At 37.0% G+C, this 26,260-nt stretch overlaps 2 protein-coding genes across 5 annotated transcripts; both read left to right on the plus strand.

The window, feature by feature from the left end:
• LOC129948793 (interaptin-like) lies at positions 1 to 26,040 on the plus strand. Its single transcript, XM_056059826.1, has 9 exons — positions 1 to 174; positions 24,057 to 24,301; positions 24,367 to 24,610; positions 24,678 to 24,821; positions 24,883 to 24,987; positions 25,051 to 25,146; positions 25,269 to 25,388; positions 25,551 to 25,793; positions 25,852 to 26,040. Exons 2-9 carry the CDS (start codon positions 24,075 to 24,077, stop codon positions 25,912 to 25,914), a joined length of 1,242 nt encoding a protein of 413 aa, XP_055915801.1. The 5' UTR covers positions 1 to 174; positions 24,057 to 24,074; the 3' UTR covers positions 25,915 to 26,040.
• Positions 6,876 to 20,973, plus strand: LOC129948792 (laminin subunit beta-1). 4 transcript variants are annotated; one of them, XM_056059822.1, is made up of 4 exons: positions 6,876 to 6,998; positions 7,125 to 7,469; positions 14,689 to 14,766; positions 14,835 to 20,973. In XM_056059822.1, exon 4 carries the CDS (start codon positions 14,947 to 14,949, stop codon positions 20,356 to 20,358), a length of 5,412 nt encoding a protein of 1,803 aa, XP_055915797.1. In that variant the 5' UTR covers positions 6,876 to 6,998; positions 7,125 to 7,469; positions 14,689 to 14,766; positions 14,835 to 14,946; the 3' UTR covers positions 20,359 to 20,973. The 4 variants fall into 4 exon arrangements, with proteins under 4 accessions (XP_055915797.1, XP_055915798.1, XP_055915799.1 ...); XM_056059823.1 differs by having other exon boundaries at positions 6,953 to 7,469; XM_056059824.1 differs by lacking the exons at positions 6,876 to 6,998; positions 7,125 to 7,469 and adding an exon at positions 8,702 to 8,906.
• Positions 26,041 to 26,260: the final 220 nt, after the last annotated feature.

Here is a 26,260-nt window from a genome sequence, read left to right on the forward strand (position 1 = left end):
CGTTATATTAAAGCATTTTATTAATGAATTGTAATGTGGTGATGTGGCTTCGGATTGTTTTTAATTTAATAATTTCTTTTTGGTTTTAGCAATTTATTTTGCATATTTTAATATCTAAAATATTTTAAAAATAAAGTTTACCTTAAACTTAAAGTGAATTAAATAAATAAAGTGGTAAGTTCATAATTTTTGATTTACTAAACATAAAGACTCCAAAATATCCTCATCGTTTTTACAAGTTTTATTTACATATATGGGAAAATTATCAATATGTTTTAACTTCCAACTATACATTGTTGTACATTTTCTTAAACTTGAATGAGAATAGTTAAAGATCGTATAATCTTTCACTAAGCTAAGTAAGTCTTGAACTAAATACAGATTAACGGAGCTCCTGCAAATGAATTTTGGAGAGCTGCATGCATGAAAAGTAGGAGGCGAGAGAGCTGCTCATCTTCTGTGCATATGTCCTAACATCATATCATCCATAAGTTAGAGATTTATAGGTAGTATTAGAAATTAAGCTGAGAGTTTATGGCAGAACAGTAACATTCGTCTGCCAGGACGTAGTGGCTGGGCTGCACTTCCGACAAAATTGCATTAAAAGTACAACTTTTCTGAAATTCGAAATAGAGGGGAAACCACTTCAAATGCATTGCATACCTACGCCTTCGTCTGGGCTTTTGTAGAGGTTTGAAGCGTGAAAAAAAATAAAATTGCTCTCAACCGGAAGCCGTCGGGACCTTAATATATGTATGTACATGACAGACGTCTAGTTATCTCTATTTTCCGGCAGACGTTGGCAAAAAAGATCTCTAGTGTTGAAAAGCCCTATACTTTTTGAGTTTAAATATGTACATAACAGACGTATAGATAGCCGCATTCTCCTGACAGACGTGATTAATATTGCTGATTGAAAAACAAAAACAAATCTCTTAGATACCTTAATGAACAGATGGGGAGCGATTTTTTACAATTTAATTTGTATTAATGTGATTTTGAGGGAAACCACAACAACAATTTCGCAATTTAGTCAACACGAAGGCTGAAAATTATATTCCAACTTTTATGCGTCAAAGTTTAACTAAACTTTTGACAAAAAAAAAACAGGAACAAACCGTTTAACCCATTTTCTGTTTTTAGACTGAAGAATTTTGATCGACAAGTAGGTTAAATTTTAAAAAAATTAAACGCTGTAAAATGTTCATTTCAATGCTACAATTTTAGAAGAACGAATTCCTAAAACACCAAATGCCAATATATTAAATAATATAGTCTCAAGTCGGTTTATACTTTAAAAACAAACATATGCACATTGATTTCTATGAACTAATTTGTTTGATCCTGAAAAAAAGGAGACCCTCTAAACTGCACCAACTATAGAGGAATAAGTCTACTTAACATCGCCTATAAAATCTTCTCTGCCGTAATATGTGAACGTCTAAAGCCCATCGTCAACAACCTGATAGGTCCTTATCAGTGTGGTTTTAGACCAGGAAAGTCCACAGTTGATCAAATATTCACATTACGGCAGATCCTGGAAAAAAACTCAAGAACACCAAATCGACACCCACCATCTTTTCATCGATTTCAAGGCCGCATATGACAGCATCTACAGGGACTAGCTGTATAGAGCCATGTCTAGTTTTGGCATGGATAACCATGGAGAATTCACCCTGCTCCATAAAGGTTGGAAACAACTTAACAGAACCTTTTGATGTCAAAAAAGGTTTTAGACAATGTGATGCGATGATGATTTTAGGGATTTCAATCCAATCTTTTGTTATTGTAAATAATTAATGAAATTTTACTTAAAGATTGCATACATTGCCTTTCCCTTCAAATTAAGGCTGAAAATATTTGTAATTTTTTCCTCCTTGAATAAAAACACTGCAAGGACTGCAAATAATTTAAATATGTATTGCAATTGAGTCCAAAAGAACGCTTTAATCAATTGAATACAGTCAAAAAAGATTGCAATCTTTTAAAGGTTAAATAATTTGTGATAGAAAAATTTGAAGGCCCATTTTTAAGGTGAATTTGAAGATTGAAGTTTTTAAAATGGAGTCATTAGGTTAGGTTAGGTTAGAGTGGCTGTCCAGATATCATTGACACACGTAGACCTCAAGGGTCCATTGTGATACCACTAATGAGGTTACTCATGGGAGAGTAATGAATTTAAACAAACCATTTTGTACTTTTAATAAAGTTAGAGAGACGTTTTGTGTCAATATTTGCCAGTTCACTGGTATTATCGAAGAAGGGATTACCGAGAAAGTAATTCCTTCTAATGGAGAGTGCTGGACATGTACATAGAAGGTGTTGGACTGTTTCCTCTTCCTCCTCGTCCATGCAGCTTCTACAGAAGTCATTTGTGTAGACCCCTAGCCTCAGAGCATGTCTACCTATGAGGCAGTGTCCCGTTATTACTCCAATTGTAGAGCTTATACTTTGTCTGCTTAGTGATATCAAGCCTTTTGACCGTTTTAAGTCAATACTTGGCCATATTTGCTTGGTTGCCAGGCAGGTGGTACTTTGTGACCATCTAGTATTTGTTGTTTCTAAAGCATATTGCTTGAGAAGATATTTGCATGTAGCAAGTGGTGTTCCTATGTTATGTTTTTGTCTAACATAAGGCAGAAGTGTTCCGTTTTTGGCGAGCTCATCGGCTTTGCAATTTCCCGGAATGTCTCTGTGGCCCGGCACCCAAATGAGGTGAATGTTAAACTGTTCCGTCATCTCCTTCAGAGATGATTGACAATCGTGGACTGTTCGAGAGTTTGTGGAGACAGACGCGAGAGATTTAAGAGCGGCTTGGCTGTCCGAGAAGATTCGTATATCCTTACAAGATATAACGTTTTCTTTGAGCCAGGATAGTGCTTCTTTAATCGCCATTACTTCTGCCTGGAATACACTACATTGATTGGGAAGTCTATAGGATAGACTGAGATTCAGTTGTTCTGAAAAGATACCACTTCCAACTCCGTGATCGGTCTTTGAACCGTCAGTGTAGAAGTGTACCGCATCGTCTTCCAGGGGTCCCTCTTCTTCCCAGGAGGATCTTGAAGGGATGGACACATGGAATCTTTTACCAAATACCATTTTTGGGGTGGTATAGTCTAAGCGATCTGGGATAGATCTGAAATTGTCTAGAATGGTTGTATGTCCAGTATTGTTACTGGTCCATTGAGAGGTGGCTCTAAGCCTTACACATGAGTTGGCAGCCACCTTTTTAGAGAAGATGTCAAGTGGTGTAAGGTTTAAAAGCACTTCCAGTGCTGCGGTTGGTGTTGTGCGAAGTGCTCCTGTGATGCACATACCTGCTGACCGCTGGACTTTAATGAGTTTATTTAGATTTACCATCTTATCCAGTGCGGTCAACCATACGACGGCTCCATAAATGAGTATCGGCCTGATTACCGAAGTGTATTGCCAGTGGGTTATTTTTGGGGAGAAGCCCCATTTTGATCCTATGGCCTTTTTACAAGTAAAAAGCGCTACAGTAGCCTTTTTGACTCTTTCATCAATATTTGCCTTCCAATTTAGTTTTTTGTCTAAAATGAGGCCCAAATATTTAGCTTGGTCGGAAAAGCTTAATGGTATTCCTTTAATCTTGGGTGGGCTAATCTGAGGAATTTTATATCTTCTCGAGAAGAGTATTAATTCGCTCCCAGTTGGTATTCCGGTGATTTCGAAATCCCGTAGATGTATTTGCTACATCTTTGAGCTCAAACTGAATGTATTTGTCAGAGAAGGAATTCTCTTTTGAGACAAGCCAGTTTGAAATCATATTGTGGATCGAGTCAGAGGTAAGTGTAATATCAAGTACCTCTTTCCTATTCTTGGTTACAAATGTGGGTTCATTACCAATATTACTTATGAGTAGGTTAGTGCTTAGTAAATAATCAAATAAGTACTCACCTCTCTCATTTATATAAGAGCTACCCCATACCGTGTGATGGGCGTTAGCGTCTGAACCAATTAGGAGACCAACTTTTTTCGATTGCGCGTCCGCAATTGCCTTCCTCAAGGTGTTTCCTGGAATTGGGCTGTCGTGGCCAAGGTAGGAGGATATGAGCCAGTAGGTGGCTTTATCTGTTGTTAGGACAGCGGTGGTGGTGTCCTTGTCGCTGTAATTGGGGAGTAAAAATATGTTTAAGTCATTTTTTACTAACATGCATGACCTTGGTTCACCTTTCTCCGATGCATATAATATTTTATAGCCAGGAGTCCTGAGACCTCTGATGATAGAGTTTGAGACCCACGGCTCCTGTATTAAGACGATGTCTTCCTTGTTCATATGCAGTCGGAGTATCAGGTTGTTCGTGGCCATGATGGCCACGGGAGATTAATCTGTACTAAACGCAGCATTGCTACTATTAGTCAGATCAACCTCCACCACTGTTTTGTCGGCGTTTTCCTCGTCTGAGGAGGACCTAAGCAGGTCTTCCTCACTCTGGGTGATGCCTAAGGTGGCGTCTTCAGTCTCCATGTCGGAGTTACTGTCGACTTTAGTTTTAGCCTCCACGTCGGATGGCTTATTTGGGGCAGTGGATGTCGATGGTTCCACTTTTGGTGTTGCATCGACCTCCATTTTCGTTGCCAATGAATCGCTTCCCTCCGCTGAAGAGGCTTCTGTGGGGGGCGTGTTTAGCGTATCTTCATCTTTTTTGTATATACGCATCATGATTTCATCGAAACCATACCTAATCACACCTTTGGTCGCGGCCAGTGGAGCCAGTGATTCCCTATTGATCAGCACGAGAGCCGATCTATAGTGACCCACTGTCTCCTTCTCAACCTTTGGTACTTTCCAGTCGTGAGTAGGCAGGTCCGGATTACTTGTTTTGATCAGTTTCATGATCATGTCTGGACAGTTGTGAAGAGCCGGGACCATTATACGTGCTCTTGGCCGGCAAGGAATATTCTCCCTTGCAACAACCTCGAGCTTGGCACCCGGCCAGACTTCTAGCAAGCCATTGACAGCAGCCCTGTATAGATCGAAAGATCTCTGATCACCACAGGCGATGAGTTTGATACGATTTTGGTACCATCCTGCATCGGCTGTGTCTGGGAGAGGCCCCGGATTTTCCTCGATAACAGATAAAAATCTGAAACCGAGGTGAGCCTTGACCTCTGCCCAATGATCATGAGAGATGTTACCATCCACATGACTCCTGTCAATGACCGCGGCAATGATCTTACCTTTGAGCGCGTCGCTGAAGGAGAGATCTTTGTTGACGGCTGATGTGCTGTTGGAAAGAACCTTCTGCCTTTTTGGTTCGGGCTTGTCACCCTCGAAAGACCTATCTCGCTTTGACGTTGAGTCGCCGCAGGTCGGTTTAGCTTTTTTGCTAAGAAAGCCACTAGCCCACTCGAGTTTACGCGTTTGCTCTGGGGTTCTTTCCGCCGCCGGTATGACACCGACTGCGGCTAGAATCCTTTCCGCATTGCGTTGGTCTCGATTGGCCTGTGACTTCTTGGACTTCTTTTTGGCCGGCCCAGAACTATGTCCGTGTGTCACAGATGTGGGTCCACCTCCAGATTTAATCGCTACCGATGCCAATCCGGGTGTGCCTTCAAGTATATGTTGCGGCTAGTAGAGGGAGAAGGACTCTCGCCACTAGTTGCAACCACAGAGTTGACAACACGTTCACACACCTGATTTGGCTCGACAGCCTTTTCAGGTGATGTGACCGCATTGGCAGCCTTGGTGCGATTTTTTTGTTTAATAATAGTTTTGTTTGTTTGTTTATTTTTAAATTTTTTCATTGTATTCCCACGAGTAAAGCGGAAAGACGGTCAGCCCCGGCAGAGCCGCTTGCCGGGGTAAGGCAGAAATATGACGGACCTTGCCACAGCATCCGAAAGAGCTCGTTAACGGCTGGTTTATCCCCCAGCCTTTCATTCTTCGGCACGGTTTTCGTACTAGTACGCTCACGCCACCACTGAAATTAGGAACCTCTAAACTATGATTAAATTGGGTTTCCGAACGTTGCACTATTGAGGAGTTACAACAATTCAGCGATCCAACTTAACCTTAGCTAATCACCATCCTGCCAAAAACGCACAGGACTACTGTGGTGATCATTGCCCGCCTGGCACCCACTTGGAGGGTTTGAATGAGGATTTTGCCGGGCAAAATGGAGTCATAAAAGATTGAAAATGTAATCTTTAAAGTTGCTTATAATTCTTTTAAAAAATATTTTTCCATTTTCTTTAGCATTTTTAAAAATCGTAAAATTATAAAAGTTAAAAAAAAATTACCTTAGTCAAATTTTAAGGAAAGTGCTCATGTTAAATATTAAAATAAATTATCCCATATTTCCTTTTTAAATCTATATTTAATCAATACACATTTTAAAAATTCAATAATTTATTTAAACAAATTATTTGCTTTACATTTCTTTTAAAGTTTCCCAGTTCCTTACAAGATCAAAGTATTGTTTACATTCCTTAGCATCTTCATCTTTTTTAATTTTTTAACTCACCCTGCAATTTAGAGTTACATATAGAAGAGCTAATATTTATTCACGATCTATCTCTTATAACACTAAAACCTAAGAGATCTTATAGTCAGGTCTCATGTGCATTTCGTTCATTCGCTTTCGCATTCCAGAAAATCTCGCTCCTCTTAAACAAATCCAAAACCGAACCGAATCCAAGAGCATAAACGTCATGTTCATATTTTGTTTATCTTTCTCTCAAAATGCTTTGTTTTATGCTGCAGCGCTCAGCTACGCAGTTTTTGAAGTTCTTCTCGTTTTTGTTGTTGTGATTTTCGTGTTGTGTGCGGGTGTATTTGTGATCCAACAACCAACTTCATCATCCTAATCATTGCACTGAAAATTGAAAAGTGTTGTTTTGATTCACAATTCCACACGATCCGAAACTGTGTTCCCGAATATGCGCCAGTCGCCTCGCCACTAGATAGAGTAGTATCGTGCCGCAGTTCGACAGCGAAAGATCGTCTCGTCTGTAGTTTTGTACACTACTCGGTAAGTAATTTTTTTTAACAAGTGAATAAATAATAAGAAAGAAAAAAAAAGAAAAGAAATATAAAAAGTGTTTGTTTGTGTTTATGTTTCCGTTCTCGATAAAAATCTCACATTCATCTAAAAAAGCGCCCCAGATTAACTAATATAAGAAGAAGTTTTGTTAACTAAAGTAAAAAGGATTTACATACTTCGTATATCTGAGATGGTTTTTCAATCATTTCGTCAATAAGTAAATTTTCTTAAGTTTGAACACAAGTGGACGACCGACCGACCGATCGACGACGACGGCGAAGACTTGTATTCGACTCCATTTTGTTTCTTCTCCCTTTTGGAGTTGTGCAGAATTTTCTCAAGAAGAAAAAGAAGTCTATCGAATCGGGAGGAAAAATCTTTACACTGTTTAAGTCAGTTTCAGTCTCAGTCATCAGTGATCATCTAACAGTGGCAGATCTTTAAGCATTTGTAAGCATGGTAAGTTAAATTTAATTACACACATTTTTCTTTTATATTTTTTGTGTACTTTGTTAAGTACCTACAGACTTTGTTTCCATGTTCTCTGTGATTGTGGTTCAGTTCATAGGAATATATAAAAAAGATAAATGTAAAAGATTCCACTTGAACATAGGTGGGGTTATTTTTACGATTCGATATTTATTGGAGGAGCCTCTGAAGTTTTGCAAAAGAAGATTTTTGTTTATAAGTACCTTGCCCAAAGGGATCATTGATCACAATTGGGATGACCTCATTTTTGGTCCCAAATAGGCACTGAAATCTCTTGTGTTTCTTCTGCCATACCACATATCTTCTCTTCTTCGAGTGTGTTCCTATTTTCGGCACTAAAAAGGTCAATAAGGGAGTCTAAATTTGGAATATTTAACTGATAAGAACAAAAAACAAAAAGAAACGAAACAAGAAAAAGACTTGTTGAAGAAGTGAACAACATTATTCTAATCTTTCTCTATGTAAGCTTTGAATTCCTATTATTGTTTCATGTTGCTGGTGCTGCTACTGTTGCTGATATCGTAGAATAATAATAATTGCAATTCCATATCACTCCCTCTCTAAGTAGTGTCATATTTATTAATGTATGTTATTTTTTTTTGTATTATTATTTACGAGTTGCAACGAGCGCTAGTGCTTCACAAAACAACGACATAGTGCTTACTAAGCAGAGCATGAAGGAAGGTATTCAAAGTCGTACATAAATGGATGTCTGGTTGGACGAATGGAAACAAAAAATATATGTGCACTAAAACACATTGCACAGTTCAAGAAACTGAACTGATAAATAAAATATTTAAAGTTTGTTTGCTTTTCAGTTAAGATAAGCGTTTTGCTACTATTCCATTATCCACTTTTAATTAATTGGTTTGTATCTCTCACTCGTCAATTAAACTCAGAGAACTTCGGATCGCCTGTCTTTTGTGTCCAGTTCAGTTCAGCCTAGCTTAGCTCAGACTATTAATTGTTTAAACGTACTGCGGTTGTGTGTCTCTAAAATATCATTTAAACCATATGGAAAGAGGCACTCCCCAATTTTTTAACATCCATCTGTCGATCTACAGTTCTACAGTCTTTATTTATAGACTTCTTGCCGCATGTTTTTTGTGATTCTTTTTTATTTGTTTGCCTCTTTTTTTTCATTTAACTGAGTTTTTTTTTTAATTCTTTTTGATTTTTTTGCATACTCGTATGTACTTATTTTTGTTGAAATTTACTTCTTTGCGTCTAATGTTTGTTTAAGTAATGAATTTCAATGTTATTTGTATATACATAAGTGGTTAATATACTGTTGAGTGTTGAGTCGGTCGGGATTACGGGGAGGAATGAGCGTGTGGTTGGTTGAGATATGACACCATCGAAATGTTTGCCGAGCCTGCTTATTTTAATAGAATTGTTTAAATGAAGGTATTTATCTATATCACTAGACAAAAGTTATTCTATATCTTAACAATGTAATCTCAATATATGTATAGCGTTTACAGCTCAATTAAATAATTTAAACTAAATGACCTCAGTGAAAGGATTACGTCGCGTTGCATTTTTTGCCTAGTTTTCTAATTAAAGTTTCTGCCATCATCATAATAAACTTTGCTCTAAAATGATAAACTAATGTAAATAATTTTTTTTAAACCTTGAAACTAGTATTCGATCGAGACATGATGGAACCGTTTCTTATTTCTGTAGATCATAATTTCTTGGAAAAGTATATACTAGCGGAATAACTCAAGATAATTTGCTTTATCTTGTTTTATCGGGTTGTCTATCCTAATAAATCTTGTCTTCATTTTGATACCAAACAGCACAAAATTAACTTTATTATTCACATTCGAATGTGGAAACATAATTTTCAACAATGAAACCAGACTAGTGCTATCTTTTTGCCTTATTCAAGTCAAAATTATAGACATTTTCGATCTGCCCAACTTTACATAAACATAGTTTTTGTTTAAACATAAATATTGGTGTAAACAAGATTTTAAAATGTCGGCCTCCATTCATGAAAACAATTTTGTTCTTTATGAATAAAGGATACATTATGCATTTCGAAATATATTCCCGTAAGTCATCTTCTAAACCTAAACAGAACATATTATTTCAAATCCTAAAGCAATTCTTATCCTGTTACCTTCAAATAATCCTTTCAGAGTAGTTCATGTCACGAAAAAGTGATTCCCAAAAATTTGACGTTTTGGATTTTGCCAGAAATAGATTCCCTCTATAACCATATTTGAGATTTATAAGTTTTTACTAGGCACTAGTTCTCTACAAGGTGTAGCACTACTAAATGTCTTAGTATTTTAGTCTTAACTGTGGAAGGATTTGCAACTTTAAGCACTTTTTTTTTACATCGGCCCAAAGGTTCTCTTTCTCTCAACAAGGAGCAGCCCTTTCTAAGTGACTCAATTATCGATGGAATGCAACATTTTGATCGAATTCATTTTCAGGTGAAGCCAATAAATAAAAGTAATCTTATTGACCCTTAACAACCCTTAGTCTTCGGGTCATGTTCTTGTAAGAACAGAAGGTAGCATAATAATCGGTCATACTATTTAATCATTTTACGGGTTTTAGCGATTAACTTAGAACACATTCAGCATTTGGTGTACTCGTAACTTGTACTGTTACCCCCAAGGGCACTCTTAACTGAGGCTTTAATTTCTCAGATGTTATTTTCGAAGTGAAATACATGTGTATGTAAATGTCGGAAGAAACTACAATTTTTGTTGACCGCAATTGTAAGTGCGTGTGCGAAGTAAAATTTTTCCGCCAGAAGGTTAAAGGCTCTATAAAATAAAATTTTAAATATTTTTTTAATGAAGGACTTTACAGTATTTTCTTTTTTAAATTTATTTAAATTTAAATGTGTCTTCCGCAGATATCAACCAAATGATAACCGATTTTGAAACTATACTCATAGTGCATAGTTGTTTTTGATTCTTCCACAATCCTCAAGAGCTTCTGGAAAGGAAACTTCACACAAATCTTTCGAAATATTGAATAATTTATTCTTTTCTTTTCAAGCGGTTTTTTAAAACACCTTTAAAAACGCTTTCTTCAAATATATACAAATGTAACCTTTTACGAGTTTATTATGTTAATATTTTTTTTAACTAAAAATAAGTTTTGGAATAAAAACAAAAAAAAACACTCAAAATTCAGTTTAAACAAAACCGTTTCGGGTTTTAAATTTGTGGCTGACAAAGAATCTTGGCTATCAGTATACCTTCGAGGACAACTTGGGTTATTCTGTCAAGTGCAGAGACTTATTGCTTAGCCGAATGTTTAATACTTTTACACACTCTGTCTTTCCCAGTCATTGATGTAGTAACAAAAATCTCTCGAGTGTAGAAAAAAGACGTGGGTCTGTTCTCCGTTCTTGTGGTCTTAAAATTACAACTAAAAAAGTATTTTTTACCTATTTAACGTATGGTATTGGAACCCCTTGAACTTGAGGCTTTGTTAAAGTCGAAGTTCCTGAAGGTTTTTTCAAATTGAGTTGATGGGCCCAAAAACAATTGATGTTCTATAAAATCTACTTTAGGCAATTAGTGCGCTCTGAAAATTAGAACTCGTCAAAACATCCTACAGGGTGCTATGAAAGTAATAAATTATTCTTTAGAACTGTTTTTTTGTTTTTATTAAACCCAGATTTAAGCGCTTGTAACTCACAATTTTTTGAAATTTACAGCGATTTCTAAGGAAATCATAGAGCTTGAAAAAGTGGTCTAATGCTAAATAGTTTTTAAACCAAATTTAAAAGATAAACTGAGAGTTATTACATCGAGTTTTAAATTGATTTTAGAACTTTTTTCAAGGAAGTGGCTGTAAGTTTAACAACTAAATAAAATAAAATTGGGTGGCGCAACAGTCCGTTTGAGAACTAGGGCCAAGTGACTCACAACTCTCAACCATTCCTGTGTGCAAGTACTGTTGTCAGGGATGGAAGGGACCTACATTTTAAGCCGAATCCGAACGGCAAATTTGAGAAAGCACTTTTCATGACAAGAATTACTCTTGGAGAATTTGTCAATTCTTCGCAAGAAGCAGTACAGGTAAAAAAAACTTTAGGTGGCATAGGCAGGGATCGAATCCAAGACCTCTCGCATGACAGTCCAACGCACTAACCATCATGCCACGGGTGCTAGTTTTACAACTGGAAGTTAAGAAAAAAAAAAAAAAAAACAAATCAAACCCAAACAAAAGTGTTGTTAAAGATGATTTAAATCAAACAAAAGTTCTTCGTGTTTCTTGCCGTTACTGCAATTGTGGCCACCATACCACTTGAGAAATTGGAAACTATTAATTTGGAATGATTTACATGCATTTGTTTCCCAGAAGTTGAATTGTTCTTCATTGTGGAAACGCAAACCCCCAAATCTATTGAAAATGTTGATTTTTTGAAGACTCGAAATTTTAATTTGCTGAAACATTCACGGTACGGTTTCGGTCTGACACCAACCAACAAATTCTTCTTATTTCCAAACATAAAATATAAATTACGTCAACAAACATTTTTCTACGCCAGAAAAAGCTGAATTTTTCGAAAATTGGTTCAAACTTCATCGTTGGATTAGAAATTACCTTTCTAACCGTTCTTACAAGTTGTATTGCATGGTTCCAAGTCTGAAATTCATAAAATAAATGCTGGTTTTCCCCAGTTGGTTATGTCTCCGAATCTCTTCCTTATACTCATAAATGATTATATATATATACAAATCCATTTAACTGTTTCGCCGACAACAGTACTCTCAGCTTCTCATACTCGTTTCTAGAGTCACATCCTTGTCCAACTTAAACGGCAGCGTATGTAAACCGTGTAGAATTTAATGCTTCGAAAACTCAATGCTGTTTCCTGTCGTTAAAGCTTTTTTTTTTAAATTAATTTTTATTAATTCAATCTTAAACCTATCTTAAAGCTAGACAAAAATTCATATAACTAGCCTAATTATCCATAACTTACAACTAACTTAATTCAACTCTAAGTTGAAGAATAATACTTAATGCTAATGCCTTTCGGCCCTAAGATCTATTTTAACTTCAATTCAATTTTATTTATTTTTGTATTCATTAGAAAAATTAAAACTAATACAGTATATGTCGTTAAAGCGTAACAGACCCCCGATGGCACTATCTATGAGTGGCACTTGCATCCAAGAAACTAATCAACTGTCAGCACTCGGTATGTGTATCACAGATCACCTTTTATGGCATGATCATATAATTGATATTGCCAAAAATGCTGCCAGGTTCTTAGGATTTCTCCGACGGTGCAAGAAATTTGTCACCCCTTCTGATCTAGCTGTAATTTACAAAGCTTGAATATAATTCGCATATCTGGGCAGGTGACCCTAAAACAAATTTAAATCTCTTGGATAGAATACAAAAACAGCTTTAAAAATGAAAGGCCATAAAACTATAATCGAAACATTTACATCGCTAGAACACCGCCACAATGTTTCATGTCTTTCGTTGTTTTATCGATATTTTTACAAATAATGTTCTGTCGAATTAGGCAGTTGCATTCCACCCCTTAAACGATTCAGCCGTAATACTCGCACTTCCAGGAATGCTCATCAGTTTACCCTTGAGCTCAATCTCGGGCGTACTGTCAAGCATAGAGATTCTTTCTTAAATCGCACATCGAGAATGTGGAATGCTTTACCCAACTATGTTTTTCCCTCCCACCGGTATCTCCTTTTAAATCCTTCCCTATTTTCCTAATGCTCGCACTGTGTTTAAATATAAACATATAAAGGGTACTAATAACCCCTTGAGTGCCTGTAAATTATAAAAATAAACTATGCAAGCATGTTTTCATTGGCTTGAAAAAAAACATCTAAAATTACATATTATTGTGTAATCATAATTAAGTTTTAAATGATAGAGGCAATCCATTAATAATATTTTTTGTATTGGTTTTTTATGTTTCTTAGTTACGATCGCCTTTTTTTCTTAACTTTCGAGCCATTTCCATAAAAACTTTGGGCCTTTCAAAAAGATCCATACAAAGATCAGATCATACAGATAATTAAACAGAGACAATTCAAATTTGGTTTGTTAAAAAGGAGTATGGATTGATATTCCGTGCGGAACTAAGCTAAGCTCGAAGCATGAAATTGATTTAAATTGAGTCCTACATTAATTTGCAAATATGTGAGTAATCTCACACGCATCGATCAATATCAAATGTTTGTTCCATTAAATTCTCAAACATGTGTGTCAAAAGTTTAAATAAGGCGTGGGAAGAAGTGTGACTGATTATTTTCTGTCTATTGCTGTTCTCAAAACTATAAGTACAAATATACTTAAAGCAAAAAAATAAACAAAAATCAATGAACTCATAAAAACTATCGCATCTTAATTAAAAATATGTGTATGTACTTATATTTATGTACTGTACAGTGTACATACTTCTCTTCTCCAAAAGATTATATTGTAATCACGGAATGTTTGTGTTATGAAATCACGATAGCAATAAAATGTTTAAATTCAATCCATTTGCCGCACATCCGTATCTCTACTCAATTTCAATATTTTTATATTTTGTTTTTACATACACATTTCTCAAGAAGAATCTTATTCATAAAGTTTTGTTTGAGCGCGCGATAAGGCTACATACGAGTAAACTTAGTGCTTAGTAATTAAGCAAACAGAGAAATAAAAGCCGCGCATCCTAAAACTCATTCTCCGCATTTCAAAAAAATACGTAAGATGATTCTTTCGCATCATGATCATCATAGTCGACGTCGTCTTCTTATTATGTAGCAGCAGGGAGGGAAATAATATGTTCTGTTCATTTATTGAAAACCCAGTAATAAAGACAAGAAAAAAAGAAGAAGAATTGAGTCCAAATGTCGCGGCTGATAACTCAAGTATTCCATTCCCCATTAACAAAAAAAAAGAAACTATGAAACACTACAAAAGAGTGTGACAGAGAACAAGACTCTGGAAGTCTTGAAACTTTTTATTTCTTTACATTTTGTATCGGTTTAGCTTTCAATTTTTGAAACTAGTGCTTTAGTTTAAGATTGGATTTCGCTAAGAGTTGCTGTGGGGCAGAGAAGATAGGAGACGGTAAAAAAAAAGAAAAGGTTTGAATCACAATCACAGGAAGAGGAGACAAAGCCCCTACCGCCTTCCAAAAGACTAGTTCTATTTTAAAGTTTACAACTTTCTATAATTTCAGTGTTTTACTAGATGCTGAATCTAAAGCTTATAAGCTAAAGGTCATCAGGCTCAGAGTCTATTATCCTTCACGTTAAAAGTGAGTTTTTCTTTTCCCTCTCAAGGTTCGCAGTTATTGTCCTTTTGTTAATCCTTTTTCAATTCTAGACTCTTGTGAAGGATAAATAGTCGTCAGAAACAAGGAGAAAAAACTCTATCACAGAACGCACAAGAAAAAAAGAAAAGAGATAGCAAACCGGAAGCCAGAACATTCATAAAAATGGTTTGGCATCAAATGTGCCAACAAAGCCAACCGAGTCACAGACCGCTGATAGCTCTTATCGCTCTAGCTCTACTATGTGCGGCAATTGTAAATGAGGCTGCTGGCCAACAGCATGGGCGACGTGATCGTGCCCGCGATAAACCACTACGGAAGCAATACACCAAAGAACAATCATGTGAGATGGGGTCATGTTATCCGGCAACGGGTAATCTACTAATTGGACGTGAAAATCGTTTGGAGGCATCATCTACTTGTGGTTTAAAGGGACCCGAGAGATTTTGCATTGTCTCGCATTTGGAGGAGAAGAAGTGCTTCTTGTGTGACACTCGTCCCGAAACCGAAGAAGATCCATTGAAGAATCATCGAATTGGACAGATTGTTTATACCACGAAAAGAGGAACACGTACTCCCACCTGGTGGCAATCGGAGAATGGAAAGGAGAATGTTACCATCCAGTTGGATATGGAAGCAGAGTTCCATTTCACTCATTTGATCATTGTTTTTGCCACATTCCGACCGGCTGCCATGTTGATAGAGAGATCTTATGATTTTGGAAAAACCTGGCATGTGTATCGTTATTTTGCCCATTACTGTCACGACGCCTTCCCAGGAGTGCCGACAGTCTTGAAGAATATCACGGATGTTGTTTGTGACAGTCGCTATTCGAGTGTGGAACCTTCGAAGAACGGAGAAGTTATCTTTAGAGTTTTGCCCCCAAACATGAGGGTAGAGAATCCTTACGCCGAGCATGTCCAGAATATGTTGAAGATGACGAATTTGCGTATTAATTTCACGAGATTGCACAACTTGGGTGATACTTTGTTGGATGACCGACAAGAAATTCAAGAGAAGTACTACTATGGTATCACGAACATGGTTGTTCGAGGATCCTGTTCCTGCTACGGACACGCTTCGCGTTGCTTGCCACTCGAGGGTACGACGGTGAACGAGGTGGACATGGTGCACGGGCGGTGCGAGTGCACGCACAACACCAAGGGCCTCAATTGCGAGACTTGTGAAGACTTCTACAACGACCTACCATGGAATCCTGCATTTGGAAAGCAATCGAACGCCTGTAAGCGGTGTGAGTGTAATAACCACGCTTCAAGTTGTCACTTCGACGAGGCCGTATACGAGCGGTCTGGAAAGATAAGTGGAGGTGTCTGCGACAATTGCCAACACAACACTCAGGGACAGCACTGTGAGGAGTGTATGACTTTCTTCTACCGCGACCCTCGGGAAGACATTCAGAGTCCGTACGTGTGCAAGCCGTGTGATTGTGACCCGATTGGATCACTCGATGAGGGAATCTGCGACTCGGTGAATGACCCAGAGAACGGCATCGAAGCAGGTGCCTGCCACTGCAAAGTAAATGTAAAAGGACGTCGTTGTGACATGTGTAAGGATGGGTACTGGAATTTGACCCCAGAAAACCGTGAGGGATGTCAGGCTTGTACTTGCAACACCATGGGAACAGTCGACAACTCCGGCTGTAATATGTACACCGGAGAATGTACCTGTAAGCGTTTGGTCACTGGCAAGGATTGCAACCAATGTGCCCCTGAGACTTTCGGGCTCTCTGCGGCTGAGGATGGATGCACACCATGTGCATGTCACGCTGGAGGTTCATACAACAACTTCTGTGATGTCATCAGTGGTCAGTGCCAATGTCGTCCCCACATGACCGGACGTACCTGCAGCACTCCCAAACAAAACCACTTCATTCCCCAATTGCACATAGTCTACGATGCCGAGGTCACAGACGAATGCATAACGTACTCGAACAATGGAAACTGCACCAGAGTAGCCTACCAGGTTCCCGGAGGAGATCGTCAGCCTGATTTCACAGGCACCGGCTTCGAGAGAGTGCCTGAAAACTCCCAGATAACATTCACAGTCGACAATGTGCCCAACACCATGCCTTACGATATTGTGATTCGATACCATAGCACGACTAGGGGTGATTGGGAAGACGCTTACATAACCCTCGTCCGTCCAGATGAGATCGACATTAATGGAGCATGTGCTGGGGAAGATGTCTCGTCGTCATATGAAACCAGAGTGCCTTTCAGTTTGCCAGAGAATCAGCGCGATGTTGTGGCACTCAAAGGAGTCTGCTTGGAAGCTACTAAGGTCTATAAATTCAGGATTCGCTTTGAACACCATCGCCGCAATGAAGACAATCCAGCTGCCCAAATTTTGATAGATTCTTTGACATTGGTGCCACGTTTGGAGAAGACTCAAGTGTTCAATGGATCGCCTATGGCAGAGAACCGCCTGAGGGAGTACAACGACCTCGGATGCAACCAGTCCTACTACAACCTCCACTACAACACATTGGCCAGAGAGCGCTGCAAAGAGTTCCTCGACATCGCCAGTATTTCGATCTATGACGGTGCCTCAATGTGTAACTGCAACCCCACCGGATCCCTCTCGAAACAGTGTGACCCTTACGGAGGCTACTGTCAATGTAAACCGAACATCGTCGGTCGTCAGTGCGACCAATGTGCTCCAGGAACGTATGGTTTCGGGCCAGAAGGATGCAAGGCCTGCGATTGTAACAGCATCGGTTCCAAGGATAACAACTGTGACCAGATCACCGGACAGTGTATCTGCCATCCCAACACTTACGGTCGGGAGTGTAACCAGTGCCAGCCAGGATACTGGAACTTCCCCCACTGTCAGTCCTGTGAGTGTAACGGTCATGCACAGCTTTGTGATGCCTCTACTGGCCAGTGTTTGAACTGTATGGATTCTACAACTGGATACCACTGCGATGCTTGCTTGGATGGTTACTACGGTAATCCTTTCCTGGGCAGTGATATCGGTTGCAGGCCGTGCCGTTGCCCCGATACCATGGCAAGTGGAAATTCTCACGCTTCATCTTGTGACTTGGATCCAAGGAATAATAACATGGTGTGCCGTTGCCAGGAGGGCTACGATGGAGGCAGGTGTGAAATATGTGCCGATAACTACTTTGGAAATCCAGAAGTTCCCGGTGGAGCTTGTGTTCCATGTGATTGTAGCAAAAATACCGACCTGTATGATACCGGAAACTGTGACAGGAAGTCCGGACAGTGTCTTAAGTGTCTGTATGATACGACTGGCGACCACTGTGAGATATGCCGTGATGGTTACTTTGGTGATGCACTTAGGCAGAGATGTGACAAGTGCGATTGTGACATCTTAGGCACAAACGGAACCATCAAACATTGCGATAGATTCTCAGGACAGTGTCCCTGCTTGAAGAACGTACAAGGTGTTCGTTGTGACCAGTGTATTGAGAACCATTGGAAGATTGCCTCAGGCGAAGGCTGCGAGGAATGCGCATGTGACCCAATCGGCTCAGAGTTGGAGCAATGTAACCCCTATGACGGACAGTGCAGGTGTAGGCAAGGATTCGGAGGAAGACAGTGCAACCAGTGTCAGGCAACCTACTACGGTAACCCTAATATCGAGTGTAAGGCGTGTGAGTGTAATCCCTATGGAGCCGCAGACGATCAATGTGACCGAGAGTCTGGAAAATGTATTTGTCGCGAAGGAATCGGCGGCAAGAAGTGTGACGAATGTGCTCGAGGTTATTTGGGACAGTTCCCATCATGCTCGCCTTGTGGAGAGTGTTTCAACAACTGGGACTTGATTTTGACCGCCCTGGATGAAGCAACCAATGCAACAATTGAACGAGCCAAACAAATCAAGTTGATTGGTGCCACAGGAGCTTACACATCCGACTTCAATGCTCTCGATCAAAAGTTACAGAAAATTCGGGATTTGCTTTCGAATACGACAATCAGTTTGCAAGATATCGATGGATTAGACAAAGAAACTCTAGAACTGAAGAACAAACTCCAGGATTCTCATGAGAAGCTCATCGAAACCGAAAGCAATCTGGAAAAGATCTACTCCGACTTGTCGCTGTCTTCAGTGCAATTGGAGTCGCTGCAGAATCAAAGCGCTTTGGTAAAGAAACTGTCCAAAGAGCTTAAGGAGAACGGAATACAGTTGCAAGAGTCGAATATCGAGGGAGCATTGAATCTGACGAAGAATGCCTACGAGAGGGTTCTTGGATTATCGACGGTGAAAGACGAGGTACTAGAACTGAGTGCAAATATTTCGCGGAACAGTAAGCGTGTGGAGACCTTAGCCAACAAAATGACTGACGACTCCAACTCTGTGGAAGTAAATGACAAAATGTTGAGTGACTATCGATCACAGCTCATGGAGCTATCCGCCGCCATTCCAGATCTCAATAACGATATGTGCGACAAACGCGGTGATCCCTGCGATAGTTTGTGTGGAGGAGCTGGTTGTGGGTCGTGTGGAGGTCTGTCTTGTGAAGCCGGAGCCTTGACTCGTGCGGAAAAGGCACTCAAAGTCTCCCGAGACACTGAGCAGGCAATCAAGGAAAAGAAAGAAGCTGCCGATCAGACCATACGATCTCTGCTCCAAGCAAAGGTTAACGCTTCAGAAGCTTACACCAAGGCTAAGGGAGCCTTCGACGATGCCGAGCGCTATTTGAACAACACGAACCAGAACATCAAGGCGGGCGAATTTGTGATCATTAAGCTCAACGAGTACATCAACAATAACACCGATCTGCCAAAGGAGAGCAAGGAATACGCCGAGAAGACACTGAATTTGGATTTAAAACTGGATCCCGAGGAGATTCAGAAATTGGGTGGACAGATCAACGAGGCAGTTGCTTCGTTGAACAACGTCGAATCGATCATTCTAAGCACCACATCCGATTTGAGGCGTGTCAATGAATTGCAGGAAATAGCAAATACCACCAAAGCAAAGGCCACAGAGATTCTCGATACAGCCAACGCAGTTGTCAAGAATCTAGATGATGCCGATGTATCACAGCTGAAGGCTCAAGAAGCCATAGCAAAGGCGAACTCAAACATCGAACTTGCCGCAAACGATCTGAACGAAATCGATCAGGAGACAAAGGAAGCCGAAGCTCCAGCCAACAGTACGGCTCAACAGGTCGAAGAACTGGCAAAGAAGGTCAGTCGTCTGCAAAAGAACATCGTCCGTAATGAAATCGATGCCAAGGAAATTAAAAAGGAAGCCTACAAGGTAAAAGAATCTGCCGATAGTTCTCTGATTCAAGCGAAGGGCCTCCGTTCCTCCGCAAAGATTGCCAACCAAACTCTAACCGATCGTGCTGCTCGCTCGGAGAATGCCCGTGAAAGAGCCAAGAAGCTCCTCCAACGCGCCTCCAAATTGACTGTCGATACCAATGAGAAGCTTCAGGAGTTGCGCCAGATGCAAGAGACCTACCATCTGAAGGACGAACAACTCGAGAAGCTGAAGAGCCTCATGAAGCCTCTTAACGACGAGATGACAATCTACTTGTCCGTTATTCAGCAACACGCCGATCGGTATCGATTGTGTACCAGTTAAACATCTATGTTAAGTTTCCCAAGATTTTTCCACTTCCACGTTACCAGTTACTTAAAAAATTAATTAAAAAAAAAATAAAGAAAATTCTTTGTGTTAAGTCGAGAGAGATTTAAAAATTTTAGTTTATATGCAACACTTGTAAATATGAACATATAGCTTCTTTTTTTTTACATAGAATTAGTGAAGATAAAAATGCAATATCCGCCATTAATTAATTATTAACTGAACAAAATAAAATAAAAACAGGCAACCAACGAACAATGTCCTGAATCTATGATAATTTTAAGACTTTAAAAAATATAAGTGCCTTAAACAAAACATAAAATAATTGTCTTCAGCATAAAAAAAGAAAAAACAATGTTTAGTATTATGTATTAGTTTTCATAAATGCTTTGTATGTCAAATAATAATAATAGCCATAGAAGATATATAAAAAAATATCCACAAGAAAAACTCAGTTTTTTTTAACATATTTAAATTTTATCAATATAAAATAATTTATGTTTCTTTTTTTTCAGTCTAAAATAACCTAAAACCACCGCTTTGAGAATGATTTTTGTCTAGTTTTTGTTTTGTGAATAAAAAGCATGCGAAATAAAAATATGTCTTAAAATATTTCTTCTTTTGTTGTTTTTTTCTCTGTCATAATATGTGTAATAAGAATGCAATACAAATTAATAAATTAAATCTTTGCCATTTTGTGTTAAATTGGAGATGATTTTTATTTACTGTTTTGAGATTTTCTGATATAGATGAAGGTACTACACAATCATTCTGGGTAGATTTTGAACCTTCCCATCAATATATTTTAAAACAATCTAGTAAGAGGTGTCTCAAAACTGCCAGAAGTCAATTTGTGTTTTTTTTCGGGTTTGACAACACCCCTGTTGAAAGACTCCTTCAGGAATGGCGGAATATATGATGGATGCCTATACAAGCGATATCCACGATATGATAAATACTTCCGAAATATGTAAAAACCCGTAAAATAAGTGGCTTTAGCATAATAGGATGGGTTTCCTTTTCTTAGTATAGTGTATGGCCCACATATTAAACAAATGGTATGATAATTTAGCAAGTTTACGTTGACAAACAATTTGCCCAACGCAGAGGATGGTTATGCTAAAATGATAGAATTACGACATCTAGTAGTCGTAAATAAAACCGAGTGTCGTAAAAGCTAATCGCGACAAAATGATAACTTGAGGTTTTTGATTTGTAATACAGTACAATTGCAATTTTCACAATTTTTATGAGTACTGCTGTTATTTTAAACGCTGCTGTACGTTTACATATTTCTGCAGGTTGAATAACAATTAAAAAACTCATAAGCTTCAACCAAAAAGGAAATAAATAAATAGTTTTGGAAACAAGGAGTAATTGGGACGTTAAACTGCTACGGAATTTGTGGAATTGTTTTCTGCTATTAGAGTTATTGCCGTAAAAAAACACAGCGTGTGTTTGGATTATGTTTGGTTTATTCTTGTAATCTTGAAAATACAACCTTAAGCTAAGTATGCACAGTTGGAAGATTTTCCAATATTGGCTGAACTGTCAAAAGTCTAAGAATTGCATCCAATTAGGTGATAATTGACAAGTGAAAATTTTCAAATATCAGAAAATTTTTTGTTAAAAAATCGGCTGACAATTATCGACAGTTTTTTATTTTTCAATTTTCACGGTTGGAAGACTTTATTAAACAATACAATTTGTAGAGTCATTGAAAGACAATTTTCTCGGCAGATGACAGTGAATTAAAAAATTTATTTTAGAAGTGCAGAACATTTAAAAAAATATAAAATATAAAAAAAGTGAAATAAAATTTGTCCATGCGTCTAATCCTTTCAAACTTTTTTTGCATAACGTCTTTTTAGTTATTTTTGCCAAATGGTGACTTCTTGTTTCTTTGGATTTTTTCAAATTCTCTTAAAATCCTATAAGATTTTGTTGTTGAAAAAAACAATAAAATTGTGTGTTTAGACGAGTACAAACGAATGTTAGAATTCGGTCAATTTTTTGATAGAACATTTTTTAACGATTGACTGTCAATTTTGACAAATAAAATTTAGTGTTAAATTGTGGATAGAAAATTGTTTAAAATACTTTGCGAAGAATCTGCCAATATTGAAATATCTTCCAATTGTGTAACTTAACTTTAGTTTAGTTAAGAGGCACACTACATAGTAGGATTTGTAATATGGTGACAAACAAAAGGATTTGTTCGACAAAAAATATCAACTATGTAACTTCGGCTATTTTTGTTTATATTATCATATTTATGGAGTTCTCCGGAAATTCGTTTTGTTAAGAAATTAATGTCTACACACTTTAATTTCAAGTTTAAGCTAAACGTTAATTCTGATATTCAGGTCCAGCAATAAGAAACCCTTTCAAAAACATCAATCTTGTACCTCTTAAACCATAGCTTCGTTATGTTTGTAGTATTATATTTTGTATACTACTAAAAATGCCATTAAAGGGGTATATTTGGATAAGAAACAATTTAAGTGTGTTTATATAATCGCATTTTTTTAGATGCACTTTTCTTGAGGACCGATCTTAAAGATTAGAATCCGACAGGATACATGTCACACGCTGACGTGTGTTCTTTTTTTTTTAACTCCATGCACCTTTTCTAGTTCCAATTGGAAAAATAATTAGCATTTTTTGTTTTGGAAAGTTCGACCGGAATGGAAAGAAATGAAAATGGATAATGGATGGCCAGAAAATCAAACAATACTATATTCTGTGTAATCCAAATTATTCACTAGGTGAATTTTCTGACGTTTGTCCAGATTTTTTTTTATTTGTATTTATTGCTTTAAGTAATGTTCACGCAAAAGGCTCTTATTAATACGAGTATGGTCTTACTATAAGTTACTTAAATTTATAAAAGTTAACATTTTAGAAAACGAATAAAGAAAGCTTACTGTTTTTATAAATGAATACCTTTGCGTACAAAAAACCACCTGCTAGTATTTATTTCTTTTGTGTGTATTGCACCTACAATTTTTGCAACAGCCTATAAGGCTTATTAATTAATTCGTTACCTATCACAATATTCCCTATAATTCAATTATGACTCAATGAGCAGGTTGAGGCAACATAAGGGACTTTATTTGCAGCCAACTTCATTCTTTGAACGTAAATTTTGACCAAGGCAACTAGTTAGTTTTCCAAGTGTCATGAATTTCAAATTCAGAACTTTACTTCTCAAACCTCTACTTTAAGTTCATAGTACAAGAATTACCAAACACATTATTGTCTGCAAAACACTCCTCAGACAAGCTACAAGTCCATTACGATTCGTCTTTTGTATTGTAAAGAATTATTACTTATTTCTTTTTTAAATTGATAAAGAACCCTTTTACAGAAAACATTAAATGGAATTGTGGAGAAAATAAATAAATTGTTATAGAGTAGTAAAGCTGAGCTTTTACTTGAATGAAAAAACATGATCAGTTGTCATTTTGATATAAGTTGACTTGACGTCATAGTTAGGGAGATTTTTCTTGACTAACTCTCCAGACAACTTTCCAATAAAGTTGCCTTAATTGGAAGGTATATTTTTGGCAGTTGACCAATCAGATAATAGAAACTTGCCTTACTTTCAATGCCCTTATGTCGCCTGAACCTGCCAATGTTTTCTCTACAATTCTAAAACATTCAAAATAATAAATGTATTTCCATCTTCTCAGTACTCTCACCTAAACACCATGGATTCGGCCAAAATAAATAACTTAAATGAAAAATCCGAATTAAAAGCATTCATGGCCAAAATACGTGCTGGAAATCTTGTTAGACTAATCGAGGCTAATCAACTCCAATTCGAAGAAAAATGTTCTTACTTAACTCAAAAGTTAAAAAAATCCGAAGAAGAAATGCGACGAAAAATATCAATTTTACAACAAAATTCTCATTTAATTGAAAAATTTCAAAAACAGTAAGTTAAACTGAAAAAAAAGAACCAACAAATTCTAAAAATCATTGTTTCAATATTTTGCATAGACTTCAAGAACTTTCAGATCAAAATACTGAGCTTCTAAGCCAACAACAAGAAATCAAAGATGAAAATGAAAATTTAAACGCCCAATTACAATGTTCCGAAGATAAATTTGCCCAATTGGATGTTTTATATGATCAACAAATTACCGAATTGACAGAGAGGAATAATGAATTATTGGAAAAGAATAACGAGTTAGAACAACAATTGTCAGCTTTAGAGTGTTCTCAAGAGCAAAGCATTGATCAGGTTAAAAATTAATAAAATTTTCAAAAAATTGAGATCTCTTGAATCGCCAGGGTTTTTATTCTTATAGTTTGACAAGACTCAAAGGAATTTCAATGAAATGCTTACAAAATCTGAACAACGTAATACCAATCTTCTAAACGAATTGAATAACTTACACGCAGAAAAAGGATCAGAAATTGAAAAATTGAAATCAGAAATATCACAGCTCAAAGTAAATTAAATTAAAAAATAATAAAGAATTAGTTCATTATTCGTTTTAACAATTACCTTAGGATATTTTAAATCAGAGGACTATCGATTATGAGGAGAGAATTCAAGATTTGCAAACTAGTCTTTCATCGGCAATGGATGGGAAGAAAGAAATTCATGAATTGGAGGTAAAAGCGAATATCATTCGTTTTTGTTTAAAACAAAACCTTAATATTTTTTCACTAATTTAGCATCAAATTGAAAATTTAAATCATGAACGTAAAGCAGATCAAAAGGCTTTTGATTCTGAAAAATGTCGGGCAACTGCTGCAAATGACGAATTAAAGGTATGTTTTTAAAGTTTACGTTTAAATCTTTGGTTTAAATGAAGTTTTTGAAGTCCAAAGTGGCATGAATATTGTTATTTAAATTTATTTTCTGTTTTTAATTTTATATATTAACTTCTTAGGCGACTATCGAGGAATTGACAAATAAATTATGTACGAAAGAAAAAGAAGTTCAGGAAGTTTATTTGAAATTCAAACAAATAACACGTTTAGGTGCTGCGACTCCAACTGCACCAGCTACGGTTTGTTTTTTTTTTTTTCGATCGAACGACCATCACTTTGACGATAGCTATCCATCGTTTGATTGAATCTTCTTAAGTTTATTTACAATTTAAACTTCTTACTTAAAATAAAAAATAAAATGAGTACCTTGAAATGTAATGTAATGTAATGTAATTACATAGATGCAATCAGCAAACTTTGTAACTCGAAAACGTGCCAGTCCTGATGATCCCCAACCATTTGATGATTCAACCGATTCTGATGCATCATCTGTTTCGTTTTATAAGGGCAAATGTCGACGTAATTCAACAGATCTAGATGAAAAGTTCGAAAATGTAAAAAAGTCTGAAGCAGCACCGAAGAATCAATTTAGAAAACCTACTTTTGGATACAAAAGGAAGGTGTCTAAAAATTATGAACCAATTGTAAGTTAGTTTATAGTATTTAAGGCTTTTCTTTATTGATGTTGTATTTTTTTTTTAGGAAATACCAGAATCTCCAGTTGTGAGTTCGTCGGCATTTGGAAACCATGACAAGAAGTTGTGAAGTTCAATTAGTATATTTTTACTATTTATTTTGTTTTATAATTTGTTAAAATTGGAGTAGTTTTTTTGTTTTCTTTTTTTTAAATATTATTTTAATAAAATCTATAACATTTTATTATAAGAGAGAGTTTTAAAAATCTTTCAAAATATGCCAACAAATTTATAAATTCAATTTCTTTCCTTTGTTCAAACTGAGCCAGGCTATAAAATAACCTAAGTTAAAAATTAACATGGGTTAAAAACCAACATAAGTTAAAACCCAGGTTATTTGTTGTAGTGTTTACATTCGATGTTGTTGTTGGATAGATGTTCAAAATATGAGCGTTACAACACGGACAAGTAGTTGA

This window comes from Eupeodes corollae, chromosome 3, assembly GCF_945859685.1.
Source record: "Eupeodes corollae chromosome 3, idEupCoro1.1, whole genome shotgun sequence".
Taxonomy (NCBI): Eukaryota; Metazoa; Arthropoda; class Insecta; order Diptera; family Syrphidae; genus Eupeodes; species Eupeodes corollae.